Source organism: Lygodium microphyllum, chromosome 10 (assembly GCF_053477565.2).
Source record: "Lygodium microphyllum isolate KBCC chromosome 10, Lygodium_microphyllum_v1.1.10, whole genome shotgun sequence".
NCBI classification, from domain to species: Eukaryota; Viridiplantae; Streptophyta; class Polypodiopsida; order Schizaeales; family Lygodiaceae; genus Lygodium; species Lygodium microphyllum.
In genome coordinates this window covers 138,041,685-138,066,686 of record NC_141144.1, presented here as the reverse complement: position 1 = coordinate 138,066,686, position 25,002 = coordinate 138,041,685, and the positions used below count along the sequence as shown (strand labels likewise).

The 25,002-nt window shown below is 38.6% G+C and overlaps 1 protein-coding gene across 3 annotated transcripts; it reads right to left on the bottom strand.

The window, feature by feature from the left end:
• Positions 1 to 20,810: 20,810 nt before the first annotated feature.
• LOC148030608 (cytochrome P450 709B1-like) lies at positions 20,811 to 24,811 on the bottom strand. Of its 3 annotated transcripts, none has more exons than XM_087686956.1 (5): positions 24,163 to 24,811; positions 23,556 to 23,779; positions 22,647 to 22,813; positions 22,009 to 22,402; positions 20,811 to 21,888 (listed from the first exon to the last, which is right to left on the bottom strand). In XM_087686956.1, exons 1-5 carry the CDS (start codon positions 24,467 to 24,469, stop codon positions 21,433 to 21,435), a joined length of 1,548 nt encoding a protein of 515 aa, XP_087543082.1. In that variant the 5' UTR covers positions 24,470 to 24,811; the 3' UTR covers positions 20,811 to 21,432. The 3 variants fall into 3 exon arrangements, with proteins under 3 accessions (XP_087543082.1, XP_087543080.1, XP_087543081.1); XM_087686954.1 differs by having other exon boundaries at positions 20,812 to 21,888; positions 22,557 to 22,813; positions 24,163 to 24,810; XM_087686955.1 differs by having other exon boundaries at positions 20,813 to 21,888; positions 22,569 to 22,813; positions 24,163 to 24,810.
• Positions 24,812 to 25,002: the final 191 nt, after the last annotated feature.

Sequence of the window (25,002 nt, the reverse complement as noted above, 5' to 3'; positions counted from 1 at the left end):
GGGATGCCTATCTTTTTCGGGCGTTTCATTAATTTAGAGTGTACATGGGTGATTCCATAGCGGGTGATTCCGCAAAATGCATATTAAATTAATAAACGTTTATGAGTTTAGAGTGCGCACTCGTAATAAATTAAGGTTAGGATTGATTTCTAACCAATTGATTTATTTATGTAGCTGAAGACTGCTAGGTATTCACTTTTGTCTGTTTAATTGTATTATTTTACTAACGATTGTGAATGCTTCAGTTGATGTGTAGAGATAGCAGCAGTGGCGGAGGAAAGCATTGGAGGATAGCGAGTATTCGATTTATCATTTATATTTTGATGGGCGCATACCTTAGGCATGGCGCCTATATTTTGTCGTGCCTATTTATTGAGGCATTGGATATTTATTTATTATTTTGTATGCACATGAGCGTACGATTATGTTATTTGTACTTGGACATTGTATTGGGTACGCCTGACTCTTTGGGCACCGCCCATTAGCTTTATTTCTATTATGTGCTAAAGCAAACTCAAAAGTCAAAAGCTTGCTATTTTGTAATTTGGGCTATTATTTGAGCTTGAAGATGATTAATACATAAAATACATGCTTTATGGAGCGCTCACACAAGGCATGGGGGGAGATTGCACCCAATTGGTCTCTTGTTCATGTCGTGCATGCTTTTTACCTGGAGTTTTGTGCAAAAAGTAGAGTTCTTTTGTTCTTGGGGACCTTCCGGCATTCACTACACGAGCATTCAACATCCGATCTGCATACCAACGGTATCAGAGCGAAGCTGAGATCAAGAGCTTCCAATCGCTACCCATCTTGTGTGAAGGCGGAGCTCCTGGAACGATCAAGCTCTACGGTCAATGTCATCGCGAACGGTCGATACGGGTGGATTCTTGGCAATCAAGAACCTCTGTTTCCATCATCAGATCACGAAGGACCAGCCTGTAGTAGCATCGGAGGACCACTCCTACATCCTCATATACAAGTCGTGGAGTTACAGAGATAAGTCTCAAAATTTTCATATCTTCAAAGCTTAAAAACTAAAGCTTAAAAAGCTTAGAGAAGCTTAAAAGCTTCTCAATTTCGATTCGACGTATCAAAGGAGGTCTCTGAAATTTGCGCCGGGCTGAAAAAATGCGTCCCCCCCTAAATTTTGCCATTTTGATCAGATTAAGCTTAAAGCTTAATTGGTGGGCAGATCGGTCGCAGATAGCTCACGTGGTGAATCCCGGAAGGTCCCCAAGAACAAAGAACTCTACCTTTTTGCACAAAAAACCATGTAAAAGCATGCACGACAAGAGGCAAGAGACAAATTGGGTTCAATCTCCCCCATGCCTTGTGTGAGCGCTTCACAAAGCATGTATTTTATGTATATTTCCAATCTTCATGCTCAATAATAGCCCAATTACAAAAATATGACAAGCTTTTAGCTTTTGAGTTTGCTTTCTACAAAAATAGGAAAATAAAGCTAATGGACGGTGCCCATAGTGTCTGGCACACCCAATCTCAATGTCCAAATAGAAATAACATATCCGGGCGCATAAGCGCATACAAAATAATAATCAATAATCTATGTCTCTATAAACATAACAAAATATAGGCGTGGCGTCTATCAAAATATAGTCCAAATGTCGAATACCCGCTAGACTCCAATGCTTTCCTCCGCCACTGCTGCTATCTCTACACATCAACTGAAGCATTCACAATCGTTAGTAAAATAATACAATTAAACCGACAAAAGTGAATACCTAGAAGTCTTCAGCTACATAAATAAATCAACTGGTTAGAAATAAATCCTAACCTTAATTTATTACGAGTGCGCACTCTAAACTCATAAACGTTTATTAATTTAATATGCATTTTGCGGAATCACCCGCTATGGAATCACCCATGTACACACTAAATTAATGAAACGCCCGAAAAGGACAGGCGTCCCCATCAACTTCTCGCACAAAGAATCCTCTTTGCGTATGAGCCCCGGTCATCTAAGTTTACGGAATCCACCGTAAAACCTCACGGAATCCACCGTGTCATGGAATCCACCGTGGAATATGCCTCCTGGCATCATACCCCTGGGGTGGGATAGCAATTGACCTCAATTGCTATTAGCTCAATGTGGAGCTAATAGAGTGGGAAAAGCATTTAAGTCTCTTGCGTGCATCCATTGTGCTTCCTCTACAGGATGGTTCTTAAATTTGACTAGATATCTAGAATACCTTCGGCCAGTTCTAGTGGTCATGTAGTCAATGTCTATGATGGCTTCTGGTTCAAGTATTTCAGTCTCTTTCTCTAATAAAGGTGGGTTTTCATAAACATGGTGGATAGGTAATTGGCCTCTAAATGGTCTCAATAGACTAATATGAAATGTATTATGAATTTTCCAATGAGATGGCAGTTCTAACTTGAAGGCATTGTCATTAATCTTATGAATAATTCTAAATGGTCCATAGAATCTAGGAGCTAATTTGACAACTGGATGTCTATCTACACTTTGCAATCTACGCTTTTCTATTCTAAGCTAAACATAATCATCAACTTTGAAATTCATGGCTTGTCTTTTCTTGTTGACTTGTTTGGTATATGATTGTTGGGCTTTAACAATCATATCCTTTACCTCATCAAAAATACTGTTATGCATAGTAGCAATATCATCAGCACTCTGAATTCTATTAGACAAAGATGCAATAGGTGTAGATAATCTATATCCATAAATAACTTCAAAAGGTGCTTTCTTTGTAGATGTGTGCGGTGTATTGTTGTATGCAAACTGTAATAAATGTAAATGAGTATCCCATGTTTGAGGTTTAGAGATAGTATATGCACGTAAAAGATCTAAAATAGTGCTATTTGTGGCTTCTATTTGTCCATTTGTTTCTGGATGAAATGCAGATGAGAAATCAATCTTTGTGCCTAGATTTGCAAACAGTGTAATCCAAAAATTATTACAAAATCTAGAATCTCGATCTGAAATAATCACTTTTGGCAATCCATGGTTAGTAAAAACAGTTTTCAAAAATAACTGTGCTGCTTGTGATGCTGTTAAAGTTTTCTTACATGCAATGAAATATGCTTGCTTACTAAATCTATCTACAATTGTCCAAATCATGTCATGGTTAGATTTAGTATTTGGTAAACCAGTAATGAAATCCATAGATATATGTTCCCAAGGTTTAGATGGAATAGATAAAGGAATTAATAATCCATACTGTTTACCATGATGTCTCTTTATTCTTTGACAAATCAAACATTCAGAAACGAAATTAGATACATCTGCATCCATATGCGGCCAATAAAAGTCTTCAGTTAACATACGTAATGTAAAAATGATACCTCTATGACCTTGATATGGGGGACAATGAATTTCATTCAAAACAAAAGATCGGAATTGAATAGTAACACACAGTCTCTTTTCAAAGAACATAAATCCATCATTATATGACAATGAATCAACAGGAATGAAATTATTTTGAACTAATTTTTGCCAATCAGAATGAAAAGTAATATCCTGGTGATATGTGTCTTTCATAGCAATCAAAGAATCAAAACATATGATGGAAATATTATGAATTACAGGTCTTCTACTCAATGCATCAGCAACTACATTTTCTTTTCCAGGTTGGTATTGAATGATAGGATGAAAGCTTTGAATGAAGGAAGCCCATTTGATATGACGGTCAGAAATTTGGGGTTGGCTAAGTAGATGTCTAATGCTTTTCTGGTCAGTCTTTATCATGAATTCTGAACCCATTAAATAATGCTTCCATTGTTTTAATGCTTGTACAACTACTAATAGTTATTTATCATAAGTGGAATATTTGAGCTCAGAGGGTTTCAACTTAGAACTAGAATATGCTATTGGATGGTTGTCTTGCATTAATACGGCTCCTATTCCTGATCCGCTAGCATCGGTTACAACTAGAAAGAATGGTCTGTTAAAGTCAGGCAATTGTAAAACAGGGGCATTGGTTAATGCACGTTTCAGTAAGTCAAAGGATTTCTGCTGAGTTTCAGTTCATTGATAAACAATTCCTTTCTTAAGAAGTTTGGTTAATGGTAAAGCAAGTAATGAGAAATTACGTACAAACTTCCTATAGAAACTAGCAAGACCAAGGAATGAGCGTAATTCATGTACATTTTTAGGAACAGGCCAATGCAATATCGCATCAATTTTCTTAGGATCAACTTTTATTCCTTCTTTTGATACAATATGACCTAGATATTCTATTTCTGTCTTAAAGAATTCACTCTTTTCAGGATTTGCAAACAATTGATTTTCTTTCAATAATTGAAAAACTAATGATAAATGCTCATAATGCTCTTTTTCACTTTGACTGAACACTAAAATATCATCAAAGAAAACAATCACACAATACTGATATTTTAGAAAGATACGGTTCATCATTCTACTGAAAGTAGCAGGTGCATTAGTTAATCCGAATGGCATGACTAAGAATTCGTAATGGCCAAACTGTGTTCTGAATGCAGTCTTAAATATGTCAGATCTATCTAGCCTCACCTGATGATATCCAAACTTAAGGTCAATTTTACTAAATATAGAAGATCCTTGCAGTTTGTCCATAAGGTCATCAACTCTAGGTATAGGATACCTATTCTTAACAGTGATCTTATTTAATGCTCGGTAGTCAATACACATACGATAGGTATTATTCTTTTTCTTGACTAAGAGCACAGGTGCACCGAATGGAGAACTGCTAGGTCGAATTAGGCCTCTATTTAGTAATTCTTCAACTTGACTCTGGATTTCTTTTTGCTCTATTTGATTGTGCCTATATGGTGCTTTGCAAGGTGGTTGTGTGCCAGGTATTAGATCAATCTTATGGTCTTCTGGACGTGATGGAGGTAAACCTGGTGGTAGGTCTTCTGCAAAACAATCCTTAAAATATGCAAGAAATTCCTTATGCCTAGGGTGCATATGATTTTCCTTTGCATGCAATTCATTCACCCAAATGAGATATGATTTAGTATTCTTGCGTAGTGCACGTTTTGCTTGAGTATGCGAAAGCAGTGGAAAAATATGAGATGCATGCATACCATATAATGTAATAGATTTTCCTTGAAAATTAATATTCATTGTGTGCGTGGAATAATCTATATTTGGATTATGCTGGTGTCTCCATGGCATTCCTAGAATAATGTCGCTTGATTGTAATGGGACAACTAAGAATTTTCTTTTTTCAATATATGAACCAATTTGAATTTCTAAATCTTGTACTTCTTGTGTGCCATTGTACCTAGTACCTAAAAATGCAGCTTTTATGCGATAATGCGTAGGTACAATATGCAATTTTAATTCCTTTACCAATTTTGCTGAAATAAAGTCATGGGTACTACCGTCATCATGCAAGATAGTTCTTTCTTTTCCATGCACCATACATTTCATAGTCAACAATGAATGTGAAGTAGGCATACCTGGTAAAGTGTCGGAAGTAGTAGTAATATCATCCTCTTCTTCAGTGAAATCCGGCATATCCTCATGCTCGTCTTCGTCCATGGCTCCAAGGTAGTTAATATGTGCTGGTGGCTTCTTTGAATGACAATTTGTTGCGAGATGCCCTGGCTGGTGACACTTGTAGCATACTATTGGCTTGGCTTTGGTCACATTATTTGCAATGGCTGGGAGTCTGGGTACATTTGGATTTGCTTGTGGAATAGGCTTTGGATTTGGATTGACAGTGGATGGTAATGCAGGTGGTTTAGGCCAATTCTTGCGGAAAGATGGTGATGAGAAACGACCTGGATTAAACCTTCTAAAATTGGAATTGAATTGTTTAGTTACATAATTACCATTAGCTTGGAATGTTGTGTCGTCGATCTCTTCCGCGTAACTTATCTTCAGTGTCGTGAGCTAAGGAGATGGCGTCTTCAAGGGTAGCAGGCTTGAACATGTTTACTTCAGCGTAGTAATGTCCAAGAAGTCCAGACATATACTTCCGCTTATGTATTGTCTCTGGTACGTCTTCAAGCATACGTAGCTGTAGGAGTGCATTCCAAAAACGCTCTGTATACTGTGGAATAGGCTCACGATCTCGCTGTTGAAGTAGATCCCATTGTTTGATTGCCTTCTCATGAAATTGCGGTGGAAGGAAATTTTGCATGAACTTCTTCTTAAAATCTTCCCAAGTAGCAGGACATTCTATGCTCTTGCGGACTACAGTCCACTAAAGTGATGCTCTGTCTATCAGATGATTAGTAACACACTTGATTTTATCTTTTTCGGGATAAGTTTCCTCATGGAAATAGTCATCAAACTGGCTAATGAATGATAAAACAGTCTTTCCTTCTCTTATGCCATTGAAAGTGCGAAACTTGAAACTTCGTTTACTTATCTTGGATTCCTTGCGAATGGTTTGTGCTTCAAGAGTGGCGTCGATGGTACGGCGAATCAAATCTTCAGCTTGAGGTTCTTCTTTATCGTTGGATGCTCTTTGTAACTTTGTCAATTGCGCTTGCAAGGCTTGCCTAGCTCTTCGCTCTTCTTCCAATTGTAGCATGATTAAATCCAGCTTTTGTTCCATGGTAGGCTCAGGTAGATCATCTTCAGCCATAGGATCATCCATATGTGGGGTAGTCATCCTGTAAAACTCAACAAACCTTTCTCACTCAAAATCAGGTTAGCGGGATGAGCGTAGCTCAAATTTGGGGTTACAAGGCTATGTATTTTTGGGTATTTCTTCTTCAATTTTTCAGAAATTCTGCAATATTTCTGTCTCCGTTTGCTGAAAGTACTTCAACGAACTTGTAGATAGGTTGAACAGCTTGCTGCGAACAACTTTCCAGTTCAGAGTTTTTGCATACGAACAAGTCTTCTATGAGTTTTAAGCACTAGTCAGTTCTGATTTAGTCTGACTTGCAGAGTTGCAGACTTAGCAGACTTGCAGAACTTGCAGAACTTGATTACCGTCGACTTGCAGAACTTAACTTCAGAAGTGTGAGACCCGGAGTTTGCCGACTTGTCTGACCTGTGTAACTTGCAGAAAGCCTTAAGCTTAAGTGATTAAGCTTAAGCTTATGAAGCTTAAGGAAGGACTAAGAGGCCGTCGTCAAATTTCGTGGGGGGGGGCGTTTTTTTGGCCGCGCGATAATTTCGGGGGGGTCTTCTGATAATTCGAGGTGATTTTGAGAAGCTTAAGCTTCCTTTAAGCTTTTAAAGCTTTGTAATTAAGCTTTTAGTGAAGAGGATTAAGAATTTTCCCACTGGTTTTCAACGACTTGTTGATGGAGATGTATGAGTGGTCCTCCGCCTGCAGAGCTTGGTCCTTCGTGATCTGACAGTGGAAACAGAGGTTCTTGATCGCCAGAAGTCTGCCTGTATCGACAGTTCACGATGAGATTGACTGTAGAGCCCGTTTGTTCCTGGAGCTCCGCCTTCGCCCGAGATTGGTAGCGATTGGAAGCTCTTGATCTCTGCTCCGCTCTGATACCACTAGTGCGCAGATCGGTCGCAGATAGCTCACGTGGTGAATCCCGAAAGGTCCCCAAGAACAAAGAACTCTACCTTTTTGCACAAAAACCCATGTAAAAGCATGCACAACAAGAGGCAAGAGACAAATTGGGTTCAATCTCCCCCATGCCTTGTGTGAGCGCTTCACAAAGCATGTATTTAATGTATATTTCCAATCTTCATGCTTAATAATAGCCCAATTACAAAAATATGACAAGCTTTTAGCTTTTGAGTTAGCTTTCTACAAAAATAGGAAAATAAAGCTAATGGACGGTGCCCATAGTGTCTGGCACACCCAATCTCAACGTCCAAATAGAAATAACATATCCGGGCGCATAAGCGCATACAAAATAATAATCAATAATCTATGTCTCTATAAACATAACAAAATATAGGCGTGGCGTCTATCAAAATATAGTCCAAATGTCGAATACCCGCTAGACTCCAATGCTTTCCTCCGCCACTGCTGCTATCTCTACACATCAACTGAAGCATTCACAATCGTTAGTAAAATAATACAATTAAACCGACAAAAGTGAATACCTAGCAGTCTTCAGCTACATAAATAAATCAACTGGTTAGAAATAAATCCTAACCTTAATTTATTACGAGTGCGCACTCTAAACTCATAAACGTTTATTAATTTAATATGCATTTTGCGGAATCACCCGCTATGGAATCACCCATGTACACACTAAATTAATGAAACGCCCGAAAAGGATAGGTGTCCCCGTCAACTTCTCGCACAAAGAATCCTCTTTGCGTATGAGCCCCGGTCATCTAAGTTTACGGAATCCACCATAAAACCTCACGGAATCCACCGTGGAATATGCCTCCTCGCATCATTAATCACTTAAGCTTTCAATCATATAAATCATATCAATTCTGCAAGTCACACAAAAGCTCCCAAGTTCTGCAAGTCTTCCAAGTCTAAATCCTGCAAGTCTGATAAATTGACCAAGTTCTGCAAGTCACATAAGTCTGCAACTGTGCAAGTCAGACAAGTCACCTGAAGTCAAAACTGACTTCTGTTTAAAACTCATAGAAGGGCTATTCCTGCGCAGAAACTCCGAACTGCAAAGTTGTTCATTGGAAGGTACTGTTCGCATATGCAGGTTTGCTGAACCCGTTTTAGCACACGTAGAAGATTAAAATGTAGATTTTTCAAAGATTACAAATCTCGCAATAGCCAAAGACGAAGATTGTGAAAGCCACACACAAAAATATATAAGCCTTGTACACCTGATCTTGAGCTACACTCATCCCGCTAATTTGATTTTGAGATTGTGAGGTCTTTTGAGTTTTGCACGATGACGGAACCACATATGGATGATTTAATGGCTAAAGGCGATCTACCTGAACCTACAATGGAGCAAAAGCTGGACTTAATTATGATGCAGTTGGATGAAGAACGACGAGCTAGGCAAGCATTACAAGTTCAATTGGCTAATTTACAAAGATCGACTACCGATAAAGAGGAACCTCAATCTGAAGACCTTATTCGACGTACCATCGATGCGACTCTCGAAGCTCAATCTATCCGCAAGGAAATAAAGATAAGTAAAGGAAATTCAAATTCCGTACTTTCAATGGCACTCGAGAGGGAAAAACTGTTCTTGCATTCATTAGTCAGTTTGATGACTACTTTCATGAGGAAACATATGCAGAAAAAGATAAAATCAAGTGTGTCACTAATCATTTAGTGTATAGAGCATCTCTTTGGTGAACCGTGGTTTGTAAGAGTATAGATTGTCCTACTACCTGGGAGAATTTCAAGAAGAAGTTTATGCAGAATTTCCTTTCTCCACAATTTCATGAAAAAGCCATAAAGCAATGGGACATTCTTCAACAACGAGATCGTGAGCCTATTCCTCAGTACATCGAACGCTTTTGGAATGCATTACTCCAGTTACGCATGCTTGAAGACGTACCTGAAGCGATACACAAGCGCAAGTATATGTCTGGATTACTTGGGCATTACTACGCTGAAGTTAATATGTTCAAGCCTGCAACTCTTGAAGACGCAATTTCATTAGCTCATGACATTGAAAACAAGCTTCGAGGAAGAGACAAGCGTCCACAACAATTCCAAGCCAATGGTAACTATGGATCTAAGCAATTCAACTCAAATTTTAGAAGATTTAATCAAGGTCGTTTTCCTTCATCTTTCCGTAAACTTTGGGCAAAACCACCTGCTTTACCATCCAATACCAATCACAATCCCAAGCCTATTCCATAGCCAAATCCTAATATTCCTAGATTTCCTGCCATTGCAAACAATGTAACCAAAGCCAAACCTATAGTGTGTTATAAATGCCACCAACCTGGACATCTAGCAGCAAATTGCCATTCGAAGAAGCCACCTGTCCAGATCAACTACCTTGGAGCAATGAAAGATGAAGAACATAAAGAAATGTCTGATTTCACGGAAGATGAAGACGACATTACCACTCCTTCGGATACTTTACCAAGTATGCCAATTCCACATTCTTTATTGACAATGAAATGTTTAGTGCATGGAAAGAAAAAGATTATTTTACATGATGATGGTAGTACTCATGATTTTATTTCTGCAAAGCTAGTAAAAGAATTGAAATTACAGACTGTACCTACGCATTTCCGCATTAAAGCACCATTCTTAGGCACTAGGTATAATGGAACACAAGAAGTGCATGACTTAGAAATTCAAATTGGTGAATACACTAAAAGAAGAAATTTTCTAGTTGTACCATTATAGTCCAGCGACATTATTCTAGGTATGCCTTGGCGTCATCAGCATAACCCTAATATAGATTATTCCACACATTCAATTAATATTAATTTTCAAGAAAAACATATTACATTGTATGGTATGCATGCATCTAATGCTTTTCCACTGCTTTCGCATACTCAAGCTAAACGTGCATTATGCAAAAGTAGTAAATCTTATCTCATTTGGGTGAATGAACTGCAAGTTAAAGAAAATCATATGCATCCTAGGCATAAAGAATTTCTTGCATACTTTAAAGACTGTTTTGTAGAAGATCTACCACCTGGTTTACCTTCTTCACGTCCAGAAGACCATAAAATAGATTTGATTCCTGGTACACAACCACCTTGCAAAGCACCATATAGGCATAACCAGATAGAGCAAAAATAAATTCAAAGTCAAGTTGAGGAATTACTAAATAGAGGATTAATTAGACCTAGTAGTTCTCCATTTGGTGCACCTGTTTTGTTAGTAAAGAAGAAAAATAATACCTATCGTATGTGCATTGACTATCGTGCTTTAAATAAGATCACAGTAAAGAATAGGTATCCAATTCCTAGAGTCGATGACCTTATAGATAAACTGCAAGGTTCTGCCATATTTAGTAAAATAGACCTTAAATCTAGTTATCATCAGGTGAGATTAGATAAGTTAGACATATTCAAGACTACATTTAGGACACAATTTGGTCATTATGAATTTTTAGTGATGCCTTTCGGATTGACTAATGTACCCGCTACATTTAGTAGAATGATGAATCGTATATTTCTGAAATATAAGCATTGTGTTATTGTATTCTTTGATGATATTTTGGTGTTTAGTCAAAATGAGAAAGAACATTATGAACATTTGTCCTTGGTTTTTCAGTTATTAAAAGATAGAAAACTGTATGCCAATCTGGAAAAGAGTGAGTTCTTTAAAACCAAAATTGAATATTTAGGTCATATAGTATCATCTGATGGTATTAAAGTTGACCCTAAGAAAATAGAAGCAATATTGAATTTGCCTATACCTAAAAATGTGCATGAGTTACGATCATTCCTAGGTCTTGCTAGTTTCTATAGGAAGTTTGTGCGTAATTTTTCATTACTTGCTTTGCCTTTGACCAAACTTTTGAAGAAAGGTATTGTTTATCATTGGCCCGATAATCAACAGAAATCCTTTGACTTATTGAAACATGCATTAATCCATGCTCCTGTATTACAATTGTTTGATTTTAATAGACCATTCTTTTTAGTAGTGACTGATGCTAGTGGATCTGGAATAGGAGCCGTACTTATGCAGGACAATCAACCCATAGTCTATTCTAGTTGTAAGCTGAAACCCTCCGAACTTAAATATTCCACATATGATAAATAATTATTAGCTGTAGTACAAGCTTTAAGACAATGGAAACACTACTTAATGGGCTCTGAATTTATGATTAAGACCGATCAACAAAGTATTAGACATTTACTTAGCCAACCCCAAATATCTCACCGACATATCAAATGGGCAGCCTTTATTCAGATTTTTCATCCTATCATTCAATATCAACCCGATAAAGAAAATGTAATGGCCGATGCATTAAGTAGAATACCTGCCATTCATAATATTTATGTTATATCATTTGATTCTTTAACTCCTATGAAATATACTTATCATCATGACACTATTTTTCATGCTGATTGGAATAAATTAGTTCAAAATAATTGGATTCCTATTAATTCACTGTCTTATAATGATGGATTCATGTTTTATGAAAAGAGATTATGTGTTACAGTTCCATTTAGATCTTTTTTTTTGAATGAGATTCATTGTCCTCCATATCAAGGTCATAGAGGTATCATATCTACTTTACGTGCATTAACTGAAGATTTTTATTGGCCGCATATGGACACTGATGTATCTAACTTTGTTTCTGAATGTTTGATTTGTCAAAGAGTTAAGAGACATCATGGTAAACAGTATGGATTACTTATGCCTTTATCTATTCCATCGAGACCATGGGAACAAATTTCTATGGATTTTATTAATGGTTTACCTAATACTAAATCTAACCATGATATGATCTGGACAGTAGTAGATAGGTGTAGTAAACAAGCATATTTCATTCCATGTAAGAAAAAATTAACAGCATCACAAGCAGCACAATTGTTTTTGAAAACTGTTTTCACTAACCATGGATTACCAAAAGTTATTATTTCTGATCGTGATTCTAGATTTTGTAACAACTTTTGGATTACTTTGTTTGCTAACCTAGGCACAAAAATTGATTTCTCATTTGCATTTTATCCTGAAACTAATGGACAAACAGAAGCCACTAATAGTACTATTTTAGATCTTTTACGTGCTTACACTATTTCTAAACCACAAACATGGGACACACATTTGTATTTATTACAGTTTGCATATAACAATATACCACACACATCTACAAAGAAAGCACCGTTTGAAGTGATTTATGGTTATAGATTGTCTACACCTGTTGCATCTTTATCAAATAGAATTCAGAGTGCTGATGATATTGCTAATATGCACACTACTATTTTTGATGAGGTTAAAGACATGATTGCTAAAGCCTAGCAATCATATACCAAGCAAGCCAATAAGAAAAGACAAGCAATGAATTTCAAAGTTGATGACTATGTTTGGTTGAGAATAGAAAAACGTAGATTACAAAGTGTAGATAGACATCTAGTTGTCAAATTAGCCCCTAGATTCTATGGACCATTTAAGATCATTCACAAAATTAATGACTGCATTCCAGTTAGAATTACTACCTCACTGGAAAATTCACAATACATTTCATATTCGTTTATTAAGACCCTTTAGAGGCCAATTACCTGTATACCCTGTTTATGAAAACCCACCTTTGTTAGAGGAAGAGACTGAAATACTTGAACCTGAAGCTATCATAGATACTGATTTTATGACTACTAGAACTGGCCGAAGATATTCTAAATATCTAGTCAAATTTAAGAACCATCATGTAGAAGAAGCCCAATGGATGCACGCTAGAGACTTAAATGCTTTCCCCACTCTGTTAGCTCCACATTGAGCTAATAGCAATTGAGGTCAATTGCTACCCCACCTCGGGAGTATGATGCCAGGAGGCATATTTCACAGTGGATTCCATGCCACGGTGGATTCCGTGAGGTTTTACGGTGGATTCTGTAAACTTTGATGACCGGGGCTCATACACAAAGTGGATTCTTTGTGCGAGAAGTTGATGGGGACGCCTATCTTTTTCGGGCGTTTCATTAATTTAGAGTGTACATGGGTGATTCCATAGCGGGTGATTCCGCAAAATGCATATTAAATTAATAAGCGTTTATGAGTTTAGAGTGCGCACTCGTAATAAATTAAGGTTAGGATTGATTTCTAACCAATTGATTTATTTATGTAGCTGAAGACTGCTAGGTATTCACTTTTATCTGTTTAATTGTATTATTTTACTAACGATTGTGAATGCTTCAGTTGATGTGTAGAGATAGCAGCAGTGGCGGAGGAAAGCATTGGAGGATAGCGAGTATTCGATTTATCATTTATATTTTGATGGGCGCATACCTTAGGCATGGTGCCTATATTTTGTCGTGCCTATTTATTGAGGCGTTGGATATTTATTTATTATTTTGTATGCACATGAGCGTACGATTATGTTATTTGTACTTGGACATTGTATTGGGTACGCCTGACTCTTTGGGCACCGCCCATTAGCTTTATTTCTATTTTGTGCTAAAGCAAACTCAAAAGCCAAAAGCTTGCTATTTTGTAATTTGGGCTATTATTTGAGCTTGAAGATGATTAATACATAAAATACATGCTTTGTGGAGCGCTCACAGAAGGCATGGGGGGAGATTGCACCCAATTGGTCTCTTGTTCATGTCATGAATGCTTTTTACCTGGAGTTTTGTGCAAAAAGTAGAGTTCTTTTCTTCTTGGGGACCTTCCGGCATTCACTACGCAAGCATTCAGCATCCGATCTGCGCACCAAGTTGATGGAGAATTATATGTTTCACCTAAACCTTGAACAGTACTTGCATGTACAAGAAAACACCTACATGAATCCCTTTTAACAAAAATACTTGCATGAATCCCTTTTAGCAAAAAATATGTAGATAACTGCATGAATAGAAGCAATACAAAACAAGGCCAATTTACCTATAAGCTAATTTGTTGAAGATAAGATTGAATCATTGCTAATCAAAACCCATTGCAAATGATGGACATAAGAAAACATCAATCCCATCAAATATAAAAGTCACTAATTAAATGAATAAATTTTGGTACCATAAAATATGGTAGATTTACCTGTAAATTGAGCTACAGAATCTCTGCTCTACCTTATGTTAAGTGCTGCAACAACAATTGATCCTTAAGTTTGAACTAGCATCAAACCCTATTGTAAAGATAGTAGAAAAGGGATAATGCAGAGAGGAAGAAAGAGAGAGTTTGTGTGAGTACACGGGAGAGAGATAGAGATGAGAACCTATGCAAATTTTCCCAAATTGATCTCTGCAAAAGAATATTTTGCAAGTTAGTATTTACATGAATGTATAGTGAAAAAATAGTAGAAAAGAGGAAACATAGACAGAGAAAGAGAGAGACAAGCACTTATGCAATGTAACCCAAAATGATCTCTGCAACAAAACAACAAGGGTTAGAACTAACATTGTGTCACCCAAAGTGATATCACCAAAAAAAAAAACAAACAGAGAGAGAGATTAACACCTTTGTCTCTTGCTCCAAATAAACTCTCCAATAAAATAACAATTAGAACCAACATAAAATTCTATTGAAAACACAACATAAAAGAGAAACAACACATAGAGAGAGGGGGAAAAGAAATGAGAGAGAGATGAGCACCTCTGTCTCCTGCCCCAAATAACCTCTGCAATAAAACAACAACAACAGTAAGAAATGACATCAAACACTATTGGAAAAATAGCAAACAAGAGATGCAAAGAGAGATGGGCACTTGTGTTTTGCCCAAAATCTGGAGCTGCATGGAGAAGAAAGTGCATAGGTAAGCAGAATCCTCAAAACCCTAATTACTCTCTGCACGGAGCTTCAATGGAGACGAAAATTCACGAGTATAGAGAAGAGAGGGAAAGTAGTCTGTTGCTCAACTTTTGGGTCAAACTGATTTCGTGAGAGGAAAACCGAAATTGAAAATTTTCCAAAAAAAGGGGGGAAATACAAGTTGAGAGAAACTCAAATTTTATGTACTATTCATTCTTCCTTTTTTTAATCCCCCACTACCCCTTTTTTTAATAGAATATCCAAGATTTGGAGAGAGAAGATTCACCCTCCATGGATGTCAACATCTACCCTTCCTATTGGACAATCCAAAAGGCCCACTTAAACTATATTATTTTTAAGGGCCCATTTGTGAGTTCATTTTTTTCCTAATGTATTTTGATAAATTTAAAGAATGGCCAAGACTCATTGAGAATGAAACATGCAAAATTATAAAGGAATTGAGAATAGATGGTGATGGTGGGAGTTCAACTCAAAAGAATTTGAATCATTTTGAAAGAACAAATGGATTAAGCATAAGTGATGATGTTGTTGTGTGAGTAGTGCAACGAGAAAACTCTAGACACAACCTAAAAAGAGACAACAAAGGAGTGCTAGTAAGGGTTAGTGTCTTGGTAGTAAGCTCAAATTGTGCAAGTCAAAAAAGTGACCCCATGTCCACCACCCAACCATCCAACAAGATAATAAAGTACACTAACCATGGAAAGTGACTTATCATAATGTCTCAAGAAGACCACATCCTATACATAGAAAATTTATAAAGGACAAAGTGCATCATCACATCCATCTAGTGTTAAGCAGCACAATGTAACCACTAGGAATCATGAAACATTCCAATGTACTAGGCATTGAAGCACTTGTTCATAAAGAGATGGATAGTCATGATCGCTTCCAAAATTATCTTGCATGAAAGATAGGACATGCTGAAAAACACCGATCTAGAGCATGGCAACTATGAAGGTTGAAAGATAAAGACCATATTCATAATGACATAGATTAGATAGACCAACTGTTACTCAAGTGAATTAGGTTTCAAGATGGAATCTTGGACTCATAAACACAATATCGAGTATGATAGTGACTATGACTGAAAGAACAAAGTACAATTGTATTCCATCATTAAATGATAAGAAGGTACATCACTTTATAGGCTCATGATAGTTCCCTTTTTCTCCACTATGCATATGGGATTTAGGACATCTCTTCCTGGAGCATACATCATTTGTCATGTATTTCAACAAGATATGGTGTCTAACAATATTTTCTTCTCATCTAGAGGGTCTTTAGCACCAAGGTCATAGCAATACAATATCATTTCATAAGAAAAATCCAAAAGATTGAAATATGTAAATGCAACACCAACATATTATGAGTACCATGAGATGTCTACAAGAAGCCAAGAGAATACAGGATCCATGTAGGCAACCATATCATTAACCATTGTATTCATACGTGCTACTTAAAAAATACTTGTAGGGGCATAAAGTTGTCTATAGGGATATATTAAAAGTGTAAATACAAGAGCTTCCAAAAGAGAGCCAAAAGATTATTTTGTAGCAATGAAGGGGTTCTTCTATGTTAAAGTAAAAGTCGATAGGAGATGCAATGCAATTAGAGAGCATAACCTTTATGCAAGACTAAATCATCAACCTCATGACACCTCCTCTTGATAAACATGTTGTTGCCTCCTCTATAAGCACTTACCTATCATGTGGCAATGGATCCTTTGCCATTCATGAAGATGATGATATAAAACTCTCTTAATCAGAGCCCCTACTCATGAGCTTACATCCTCCCCTCAAGAACACTCAGGGTTTCTACTTGTTTTGATGCTCAACATCCCTCTCTTTTGTGATTATAGTAGTTGGCCTTCAAACTACATGCTTGGAGTCTCCCTTGATCTAACATGGAGTGAACCAAACTCCACAAATAATGACTTCAAAATGATAAGTGTTGTTTTGAATGTTGTCCCTTCCGTCTCTTTTCCTATCCTAGAATGCGATGTACCTCAAAAACCAATGAGAAAAAGATGGTTCTCTACACCTCCCAACTTGGATAATAGTTTTGTCTTTCTAAACAATGATGGCATTCCTCATAGAAGCTTGATGCAATTTAGAGGACTGTGACCACACATTGGTATTTCATAGAATGTTTTGGATGAATAGCCACCTTTCATGAGACAGATCGAGCTCCAATTATCCTCCCTCCTTTGGTAAATTAGGCGTACTTGATGAAATACCTATTATATTGAAGTTGGTTCCCCATAATCAACCTTGCCCTCTCTCTCTTTGAGGATGATGGATCAATTTGCATTAATTTCACTTCTAGTCCTTGTGATTGCCAATGATGATAATGGTCCCTAAAATATGCTACTCGCTTTGGTTGAGCAACGACCTCTCCATGAATAAATGACCAACTTGATAAAGAGGAACACTGGCATTAGTAAATCTAGGCTCTACAATATAACATGTTCCATGCACTAATGGATTTCCATTCCTCCTCTTTATTCTAGAAGATTCCCTTACCTTTATAGGATCATTGTCCAACTACTTTGATTCCAATGTGCCTGCTTGCATGCTAGCCTCCTCATGTAACCTCCCTTTATTACAATATATTTTTTTGATAAGATTGCAAGGCCTCATGCTTAATGGTTGCCTTTCGTGATAGGCTTGAGGCACTTGGATGATGTTCTTTTTGTTATTATAGCCACAATCCTTAGTCTTACTTTGTATAGGCTTTTCCTTTTGCCATTTACAACCTTAAAAACATACCCTTGGCCATGGCCAACCTACTAGGACTTTGTTGCAAATTTGGATATAGAGCTTTCTTCTAATGAGCTTTTGTACATAGACATACATATAAAAAGAAACTTTTTTATGTTTATTTTTTAGCATACTTGCATGTAGTATCCTTACATCACCTTAGGGAAGTTTTTGGCTTATTTATAATGGACATAGCCTTGCCAAAAAACACATAACAATGTCTCATCCACCTCAATAGAATCGTATTATTGAATGCTAAAATTACACCATTGTGGAAATGAGAAGGTGGATGTTTAAGCATAAGGAACTAAACCAGTCTTAGGCCAAGCCAATAATATTTCATTGTACATTCTCAATCATAGTTATATAAAAGCTCTCAAGGGAAAAACTCCTCAGGAGGTTTATACTAATAAGAAACCATTTGTCTCACACTTCAAAACATTTGGATGTGAATGTTATACACATCTTCTAAAGGACAAGAGTCTAATGAAAGAGGCTAAGAGCAAAGAGAAAATGACTAGAAGAGAGAGAAAGAGAGGTAGAAGAGGAGAGAGAAAGATAAGAAACTAAAGAAAGAAAGGGAGGAAGGCATAGAAGCTAGGAAGAAGTTGAAGACTCAATTCTTGATTATACTTGGATGCCCTAAACTGGTTCTCTTGCACCTCTTATACCTCAATTAGTGTGACTAGGTATGTAGCCTCTGCTTCCCATGCATCTCACTTGTTACACTCCATCTCAATCCTGAAAAGCCTTTTTCCTAAAAGACAAAACACAACTAGAGGGATTGGCCATAGTGGCTAGTGATTGGTGTTATAGAATACTACTCTAATCAGCATTACAAAGAGATAATTTGATGGATGAGAGCTCAAATCCAAGGATAATTAGGGCATGAGGGTATGTATAGCAAGCATGCATGCCTTGGATATGCGCACAAGGGAATAGGGCCACCCATTAAGTTTAGATGATGGCATTGTGGGTATCATGTGGTCCACCATAGGCCTAGTGAGATGAATCTATCATAAGTTTCAATAGGCTACTCCATATGGGGCATGCCATATGTCAAAATGTAGCTTATAATGAGCACTTTCAGTTAATGTACAAATTTTTTGTTGTAATTAATGCAATTATAAAAAAATTCTAAAATAAAGTGCAATTTGCATGCATTTTTGGGTCAAAACAAGGCAAAATTATCTAATGCTCAACCCATTGGGCCTCTTTTAAGTGAGAAAACTATTCTGAGATAGTGGTTGAAAACCAAGATGCCTTTTAGAGCTCTACATCTTGCCGCTCCTCTAGTAAGGCTTTCAATGCTCAGTTCTTAGCTACTTTTGAGAAGTGATATGTATTTTCCTTATTCAAGTATAAGCCAAAGATCTCTGAGAATTTCTTAAACTCCCATTTGAGTTGTTGTGCTGTAATTAGCTAAAAATTAGCATTATCATGAAATTCTTCTGAATGGATGAGCTCTCCATGCATAAAAAACTCCATGTAAAGCTCCATAGCAAATTTTTCGAAGTGTTTTAGCTAGTCATAACCCAAGACAACATTAATGGGGCCCATATCTAATGCAATCAGATTCACTAATGCCATATAGTTTTGAGCCAAGAATAGGGAAACCTTGGAGTATACATGTGTGTTGATTTCTTCTTCCGTTGGTCACTTAAACTTTTAAGGGGGTGTTATAATTTTGTAGGAGTGCATTTTAGCTTACCTATGGTTGATTTATTGACAAAACTATATGTCCTACCACTATGCACTAGGATAAATGCATGCTTTCCATCGATTTTCTCTCGAGTGTGCGCAATGTGCTGGGGATCCTAGAGCCTATCCATGGATTCATAGAGATGGACCAAAGGGAAGTGGCAGCTTCATGGGTGTTGTAGAAGTGATCAAGTAAATATCACGAGATGGGAAAGTGCACAGGTCAAAGGGAAATCCATCCTTTGGATCATAGTACTATTCTAGGTCCAAGTCCTCTACATATTCCTCATTTTCAATACATACAAAGTTATTTGCAATCCTCTAAGCTTGTGATTCCTTCTCTTCATTAATTTGGTAATCCTCCATAATATACAGGTTGTAAACTTTGATCTTGGCTATTTTATAGGGGCATTTTGCAGCATGGCCCATTGTGTACTTATCTCCACACATAAAACATAAGTCTTTCTTTTCTATCCTTCACAACATCTGGGGGAATGAGTTTTTGGCTACTTTGACCACTCAGGGATGAAGCATTTTGAGGCCTATTTTTAGCATACTTATCCTCATCATTAGAGCTAAGTGCTATCTCAAAAGTGCCAATTATCTTTCAGCATGAAAGGGGCGATAAGTAGGGATTTTGGGGTTGTTGCTAGGCATGGGATTTTGTCGAGAAACACCACCATATTGGCTCGAGCTCATTGGAGTGTATGGCTATCCAAAACCTTGCTGAAAATCCTCATTTTTATGATACTTTCTTGCATATCTTTTAGCCAATTCCATTGCATCAAATAAGGTAGAAGGATTTTGAGCCATTACATTAGTTGCAATAAGCTACTCTCTAACCCATAGATGTACATGTGCAATTTTGTGTCATCACTAATGCTCTCAACATACATGGTTAAGTTCATAAACTGATTTATGTATTCCCTTACTGTGAGATTGCATTGGTTAAGTTAGTACCATCATCTAGGCAATTGCCACTTTTCCATGAGGGATACACTGACTTGAACCATGTATCTTAAAGTCTTTCCAATTACTAAACTAGTGATTCTCATGACTAATATAGCACCACCATGTGCAGACAAGCCCTACCAAATGGAGAGAAGTAAATATAATTTTTTGATCATGGGCCATTGAGTGGGTAAATATTCAAATATATGGTCAATTTAAAAGTCCATTCTTCCAAGTTAGATGGGGAGGATGATTGCCCATTGTACTTGGTAAGAATAATCTTGTCCTTGAGATGATACTCAATAAACAAAATGAGATGTTTTAATTGAAAAGTATGTATAACTATTTACATATATCAAGTTACTATACTTACCGATGCAAATGAACATCATCTCATGAGCCAAGTTCAAGTCACATGTGTGGCCATGTTCCAAAATCGTGAGTGCACATCAGCGGCCACGCAGTTAGCCCAATGGAGGGGAGGAACAATGTTCATAGAAAACCCGTCCTTTAGTGTATTTCTTGCAAGCAAGATTCTCAAAAAGCATGCTGAAATTGAAGCTCGTCTTGATGAAAGTTGGCATTTTTTTTTGGCATTTTAGCTATAAAACCGATTGTTTCCCCTCCCAAAACCGACCGAGGATAAAGCATGCTCCTTTTTTTGCCATTGGATAGTGAAAAAAATTATCGTGAGCTCTCGGGAGGAAGAAATTTCGATAGCCTATTGTGTGTACTTAGAAAGTAAAGCGGGTCACGTGATGACACCTGTGACAGAGATCGGTTGACGTCACTCACGATTCCACGTGGGGTTTTGGGAATTCGAGCTTTTCGAAAACCAGGGGCATGCCATGCTGAGGCTGCAGGGTGAGGACAGTGATGGGGGCATGGCGATAGGTCGGGGACAGGCGGACGCAGCGGTAGCGCTGCAGGATGCTCGACAGCACCACCTTGGCCTCCAGCATGGCGAACGTCTGCCCGATGCAGTTGCGGGGCCCCATCGAGAACGGCAGGAAGGCATGCGGCACGCTGCTCGCCTTCCCCATCCCACCCTCGAAGCGCTCAGGACGAAACTCTGATGCGTCGGGCCCCCAGAACCTCTTGTCGTGGTGCCATGCAATGATCGGCACCACTAGCACCGTCCCTGCCGGGACCACAACCTTCCCAAGCCGCAGGTCTCGAGGGGCCTTCCTCAGCATTATTGTCGCAGGAGGGTATAGCCGCAGCGTCTCATTCAACACCATGTTCACCTGCGAGCATTACGTGCATGCAGCACATAAGCTCCCCAAGCAATAACTATAGCTGAGCTGATTTGATTTGATAATTCATTCATACACAACATAAAATCTGAAGCTGCATGGTTTACTCACGACTTTTAGCTGATTTATGGACTCTGCTGATGGCAGCTCCGTCCCACAGACAGCACGCACTTCCTTTCTTGTGCGCTCCTGCCATTCGGGATGGCTTGCCAGCAGTAGAAATGTCCATGTTAGCAACGTTGATGTGGTCTCGTGTCCAGCAAAGAAGAAGTTCTTACACTCGTCGATGATCTCATCCATTCCAATACTCAGGCTCTTCTGACTTCCCTGCAACTGTCCACCATTTGCAGCAATCAGAAGCCCCAGCAGATCATTACTAATTGCACTGCTGTCTTGGCCCGTACGCATGCTTGCTTCTAACCGCTTCTCCACGAGCTGCCGAAGTTTGCTGACTATATTCCTGTTCAGCTTCCACCGATACCGATTAAACGCAGTCGGTATATATCTGTTCCAATCAAAGGATGACAAATTCTACGTCAGTCAAATCAACAAATTAATTTCCCACACCACCCCTAGCTACTCTCGAGTCTTGGCTAACCACTCTGCACTTGTCCTAAGCTTGTTGCCATTTGCTTATAACAAGATTAGGTGTTACGCACAGGTTTTCCGACCTTGAACCAGGGATGTACACGGTCCGTAATATCTTATCGATGAGAACCTGCTGCTCGTGTTGCATCTCAAAAACTTGCCTGCCGTCCGCAAAGCTGCTTCCAAACGCAGTGTGGGCAATGATGTCTGCAGTTAAGTTTCGGAATGCGTTGAATGCTTCAATCTCTAATTCCCGTTTCTCCACTTGATTGATCTCCCACTGATCCATCATGGCGGTGGTGCAAGCAGCCATAATTGGAGCCATGGCCTGCACGCGACAAGATGGTAGGTTTACATGCGATGTTAAAAATGCAACCTTATAGCATTAAGGCCTCATGCTGACAAAGTCGAGGCATTCCCAATGGCACATCCCATCCAATTTAGGCCTTGGTTCCCTTGGCTTTTGGGTTTGCAACCAGTTTTTGTAATCGCAACCCAGTGAACAATTAAGAGAGGGCAATACATTAACCGGCGAAATTTGTCTCTTTTCGAGCGCATGGCTAATAGCAATGCTTGAAAAAAATTCTGTCTTTTCGAGCACATGGCGAATAGTAATCCCACCATCAAATTTTTTAAATTTACTTTTAAAAATATTTTCGGAGGTGAGAAAATCTGTAAATCTTGGATACATATTTTCCCCTCGATCCCTCTGAATTTTAGCAAAAACAAACCTCTTATCTTCTGCAACTTGAAGGTTTTCCAAAATTTTCGAACGAAAAAGATTTATTTCGAGCACATGGCTGGCTAATAGAGCACGGTAGAGACTTTAAAGTAATCAATACATTAAACAGCAAAAGGTGATGCTTTTGAACAACCCATGTTCCAACTAATGCCAATGCCATCTAATAACCATTTCATGCTTAGAAAACATTTGAAACTTCTCAATGCAGGAGAAGCTTTCCTGGCTCGTCTGCAGTGAACTCAACCACAAATTAAAAGCCACCTTCATGTTTTCAACTTTGTACCTTGCGCCTCTCGACGAAGAAGGCTGGAGTCAACTTTATGTGTACCTTGAGCCTCTCGATGAAGAAGGCTGGAGTTATTACGCGTCGATGCTGTGCCCACTGCTCGCCTTCTAGGCTCACAAGGCCACCACCTATCAAGTCATCAGCATCAGGCCTTCTCCCTGCCTTGGTAAAATACCCGAACTTAGTCGACAAGATCTCTTTGGCCTGATCAGGCTCTGTGAGGGTAAGCCTGGGTTGCGATCCAAACCAGTACACGAAAAAGTCACCTGCTCATCCAATTAAGCCACAATACAAGATGACAAAATCAATCTTTACGAAACATGATCGAAAGAATCAGGAACTCCAAGCGCATGCAGTCAGAAATTCTTCAAGAGCTGAGACAACTGGGAACGGTTATTTGCCCAGACTATCCCCTACAAAATGAATCGAAGAAAATACGGGATACAATGAGCAATTGTCGACAACATCCTCGTCTGATTCCTACCTGCTACACAATACATAGACCTTAGTGCAGTCAACATCATGAGCTCCTGCACAGTGCAAGGTATGGCCTACCCCATGACTATCCTACGAACTGCCTGTAATTGCAGCAGCAGTGTGTATGCATAATAATATTAATAATCAGAGGGAGGGATGAAAGAGAAGTGACCGTGCAGCTTGGACCAGTGGTAGAGGTGAGGCAGAACGCGAGGGGCGATGTCGTGAGAGAGCTCCGGCATGGGGCTCGCACGTGCGCCCCGAAGGAGGGCAGAGAGCTCCGGGAGGTTGCCACGTGGGGGGAGGAAAGGCAGGCATTTGACGCCCTGGGCTTCGAAGGCTCGCTTGATGCGGAGGGGCGCGAGCCAGCAGGACTGCAGGACCTTCCAGGCGGCATACAAGAAGGCCGTGGCAGCCACCACCAGCACAGACAAGGCCACCTCCCTAATTAATATATAACCAGCGCTCCTCATCCACATGATTACAAATACTATATTCGCTGCACCCAAGCTGGGTTTATAAGAGACTAGCGGCTCTAGGCGCAGCGCTCTCTCTTTCTCTCTCTCTCTCTCTCTCTCTCTCTCAATTCATAAGCTAGGTCAGTCTAGACTCGTCGTGACACACGAGACGGGAATCCGGATCCTCATCATACCCACAGAGTGCCATCGTCCAGGCTCCCACCTCGAGGCGTCTCCTGCTGCAGCTGCCTGTATACAGAAGCTTCCAAAGGGTCTTCATGCGTAAGAATGCATTAAGCAATCGTGATTCCTCATCGCACGTTGACCCTGGTGGCACAGTGATATGAGAGCGACGCCTAGTTATGATTTGTTACATTTTTTGAAAAGAAAGAGTGGAAGAGTTTTCAATTATCAGCGCTTGTCTCGACTAATAATACGTTCATCATATGATGCATAGTTTCATTGGACCAACTCGTATATTGTACGTTCATCATATGGTGCATATGGTCATTGATCCTACTCTTATGTATGTAGAAAGATATTTAAGTAATGTA

Coding starts and splice junctions, on each gene's coding strand:
- LOC148030608 (XM_087686954.1), bottom strand. CDS start 24,469: ATGTGGATGAGGAGCGCTGGTTATATATTAATTAGGGAGGTGGCCTTG. Junction 23,780..24,162: donor CCACTGGTCCAAGCTGCACG/GTCACTTCTCTT, acceptor TTGGATGAGCAG/GTGACTTTTTCGTGTACTGG. Junction 22,814..23,555: donor TCTTCATCGAGAGGCTCAAG/GTACACATAAAG, acceptor TGTCGCGTGCAG/GCCATGGCTCCAATTATGGC.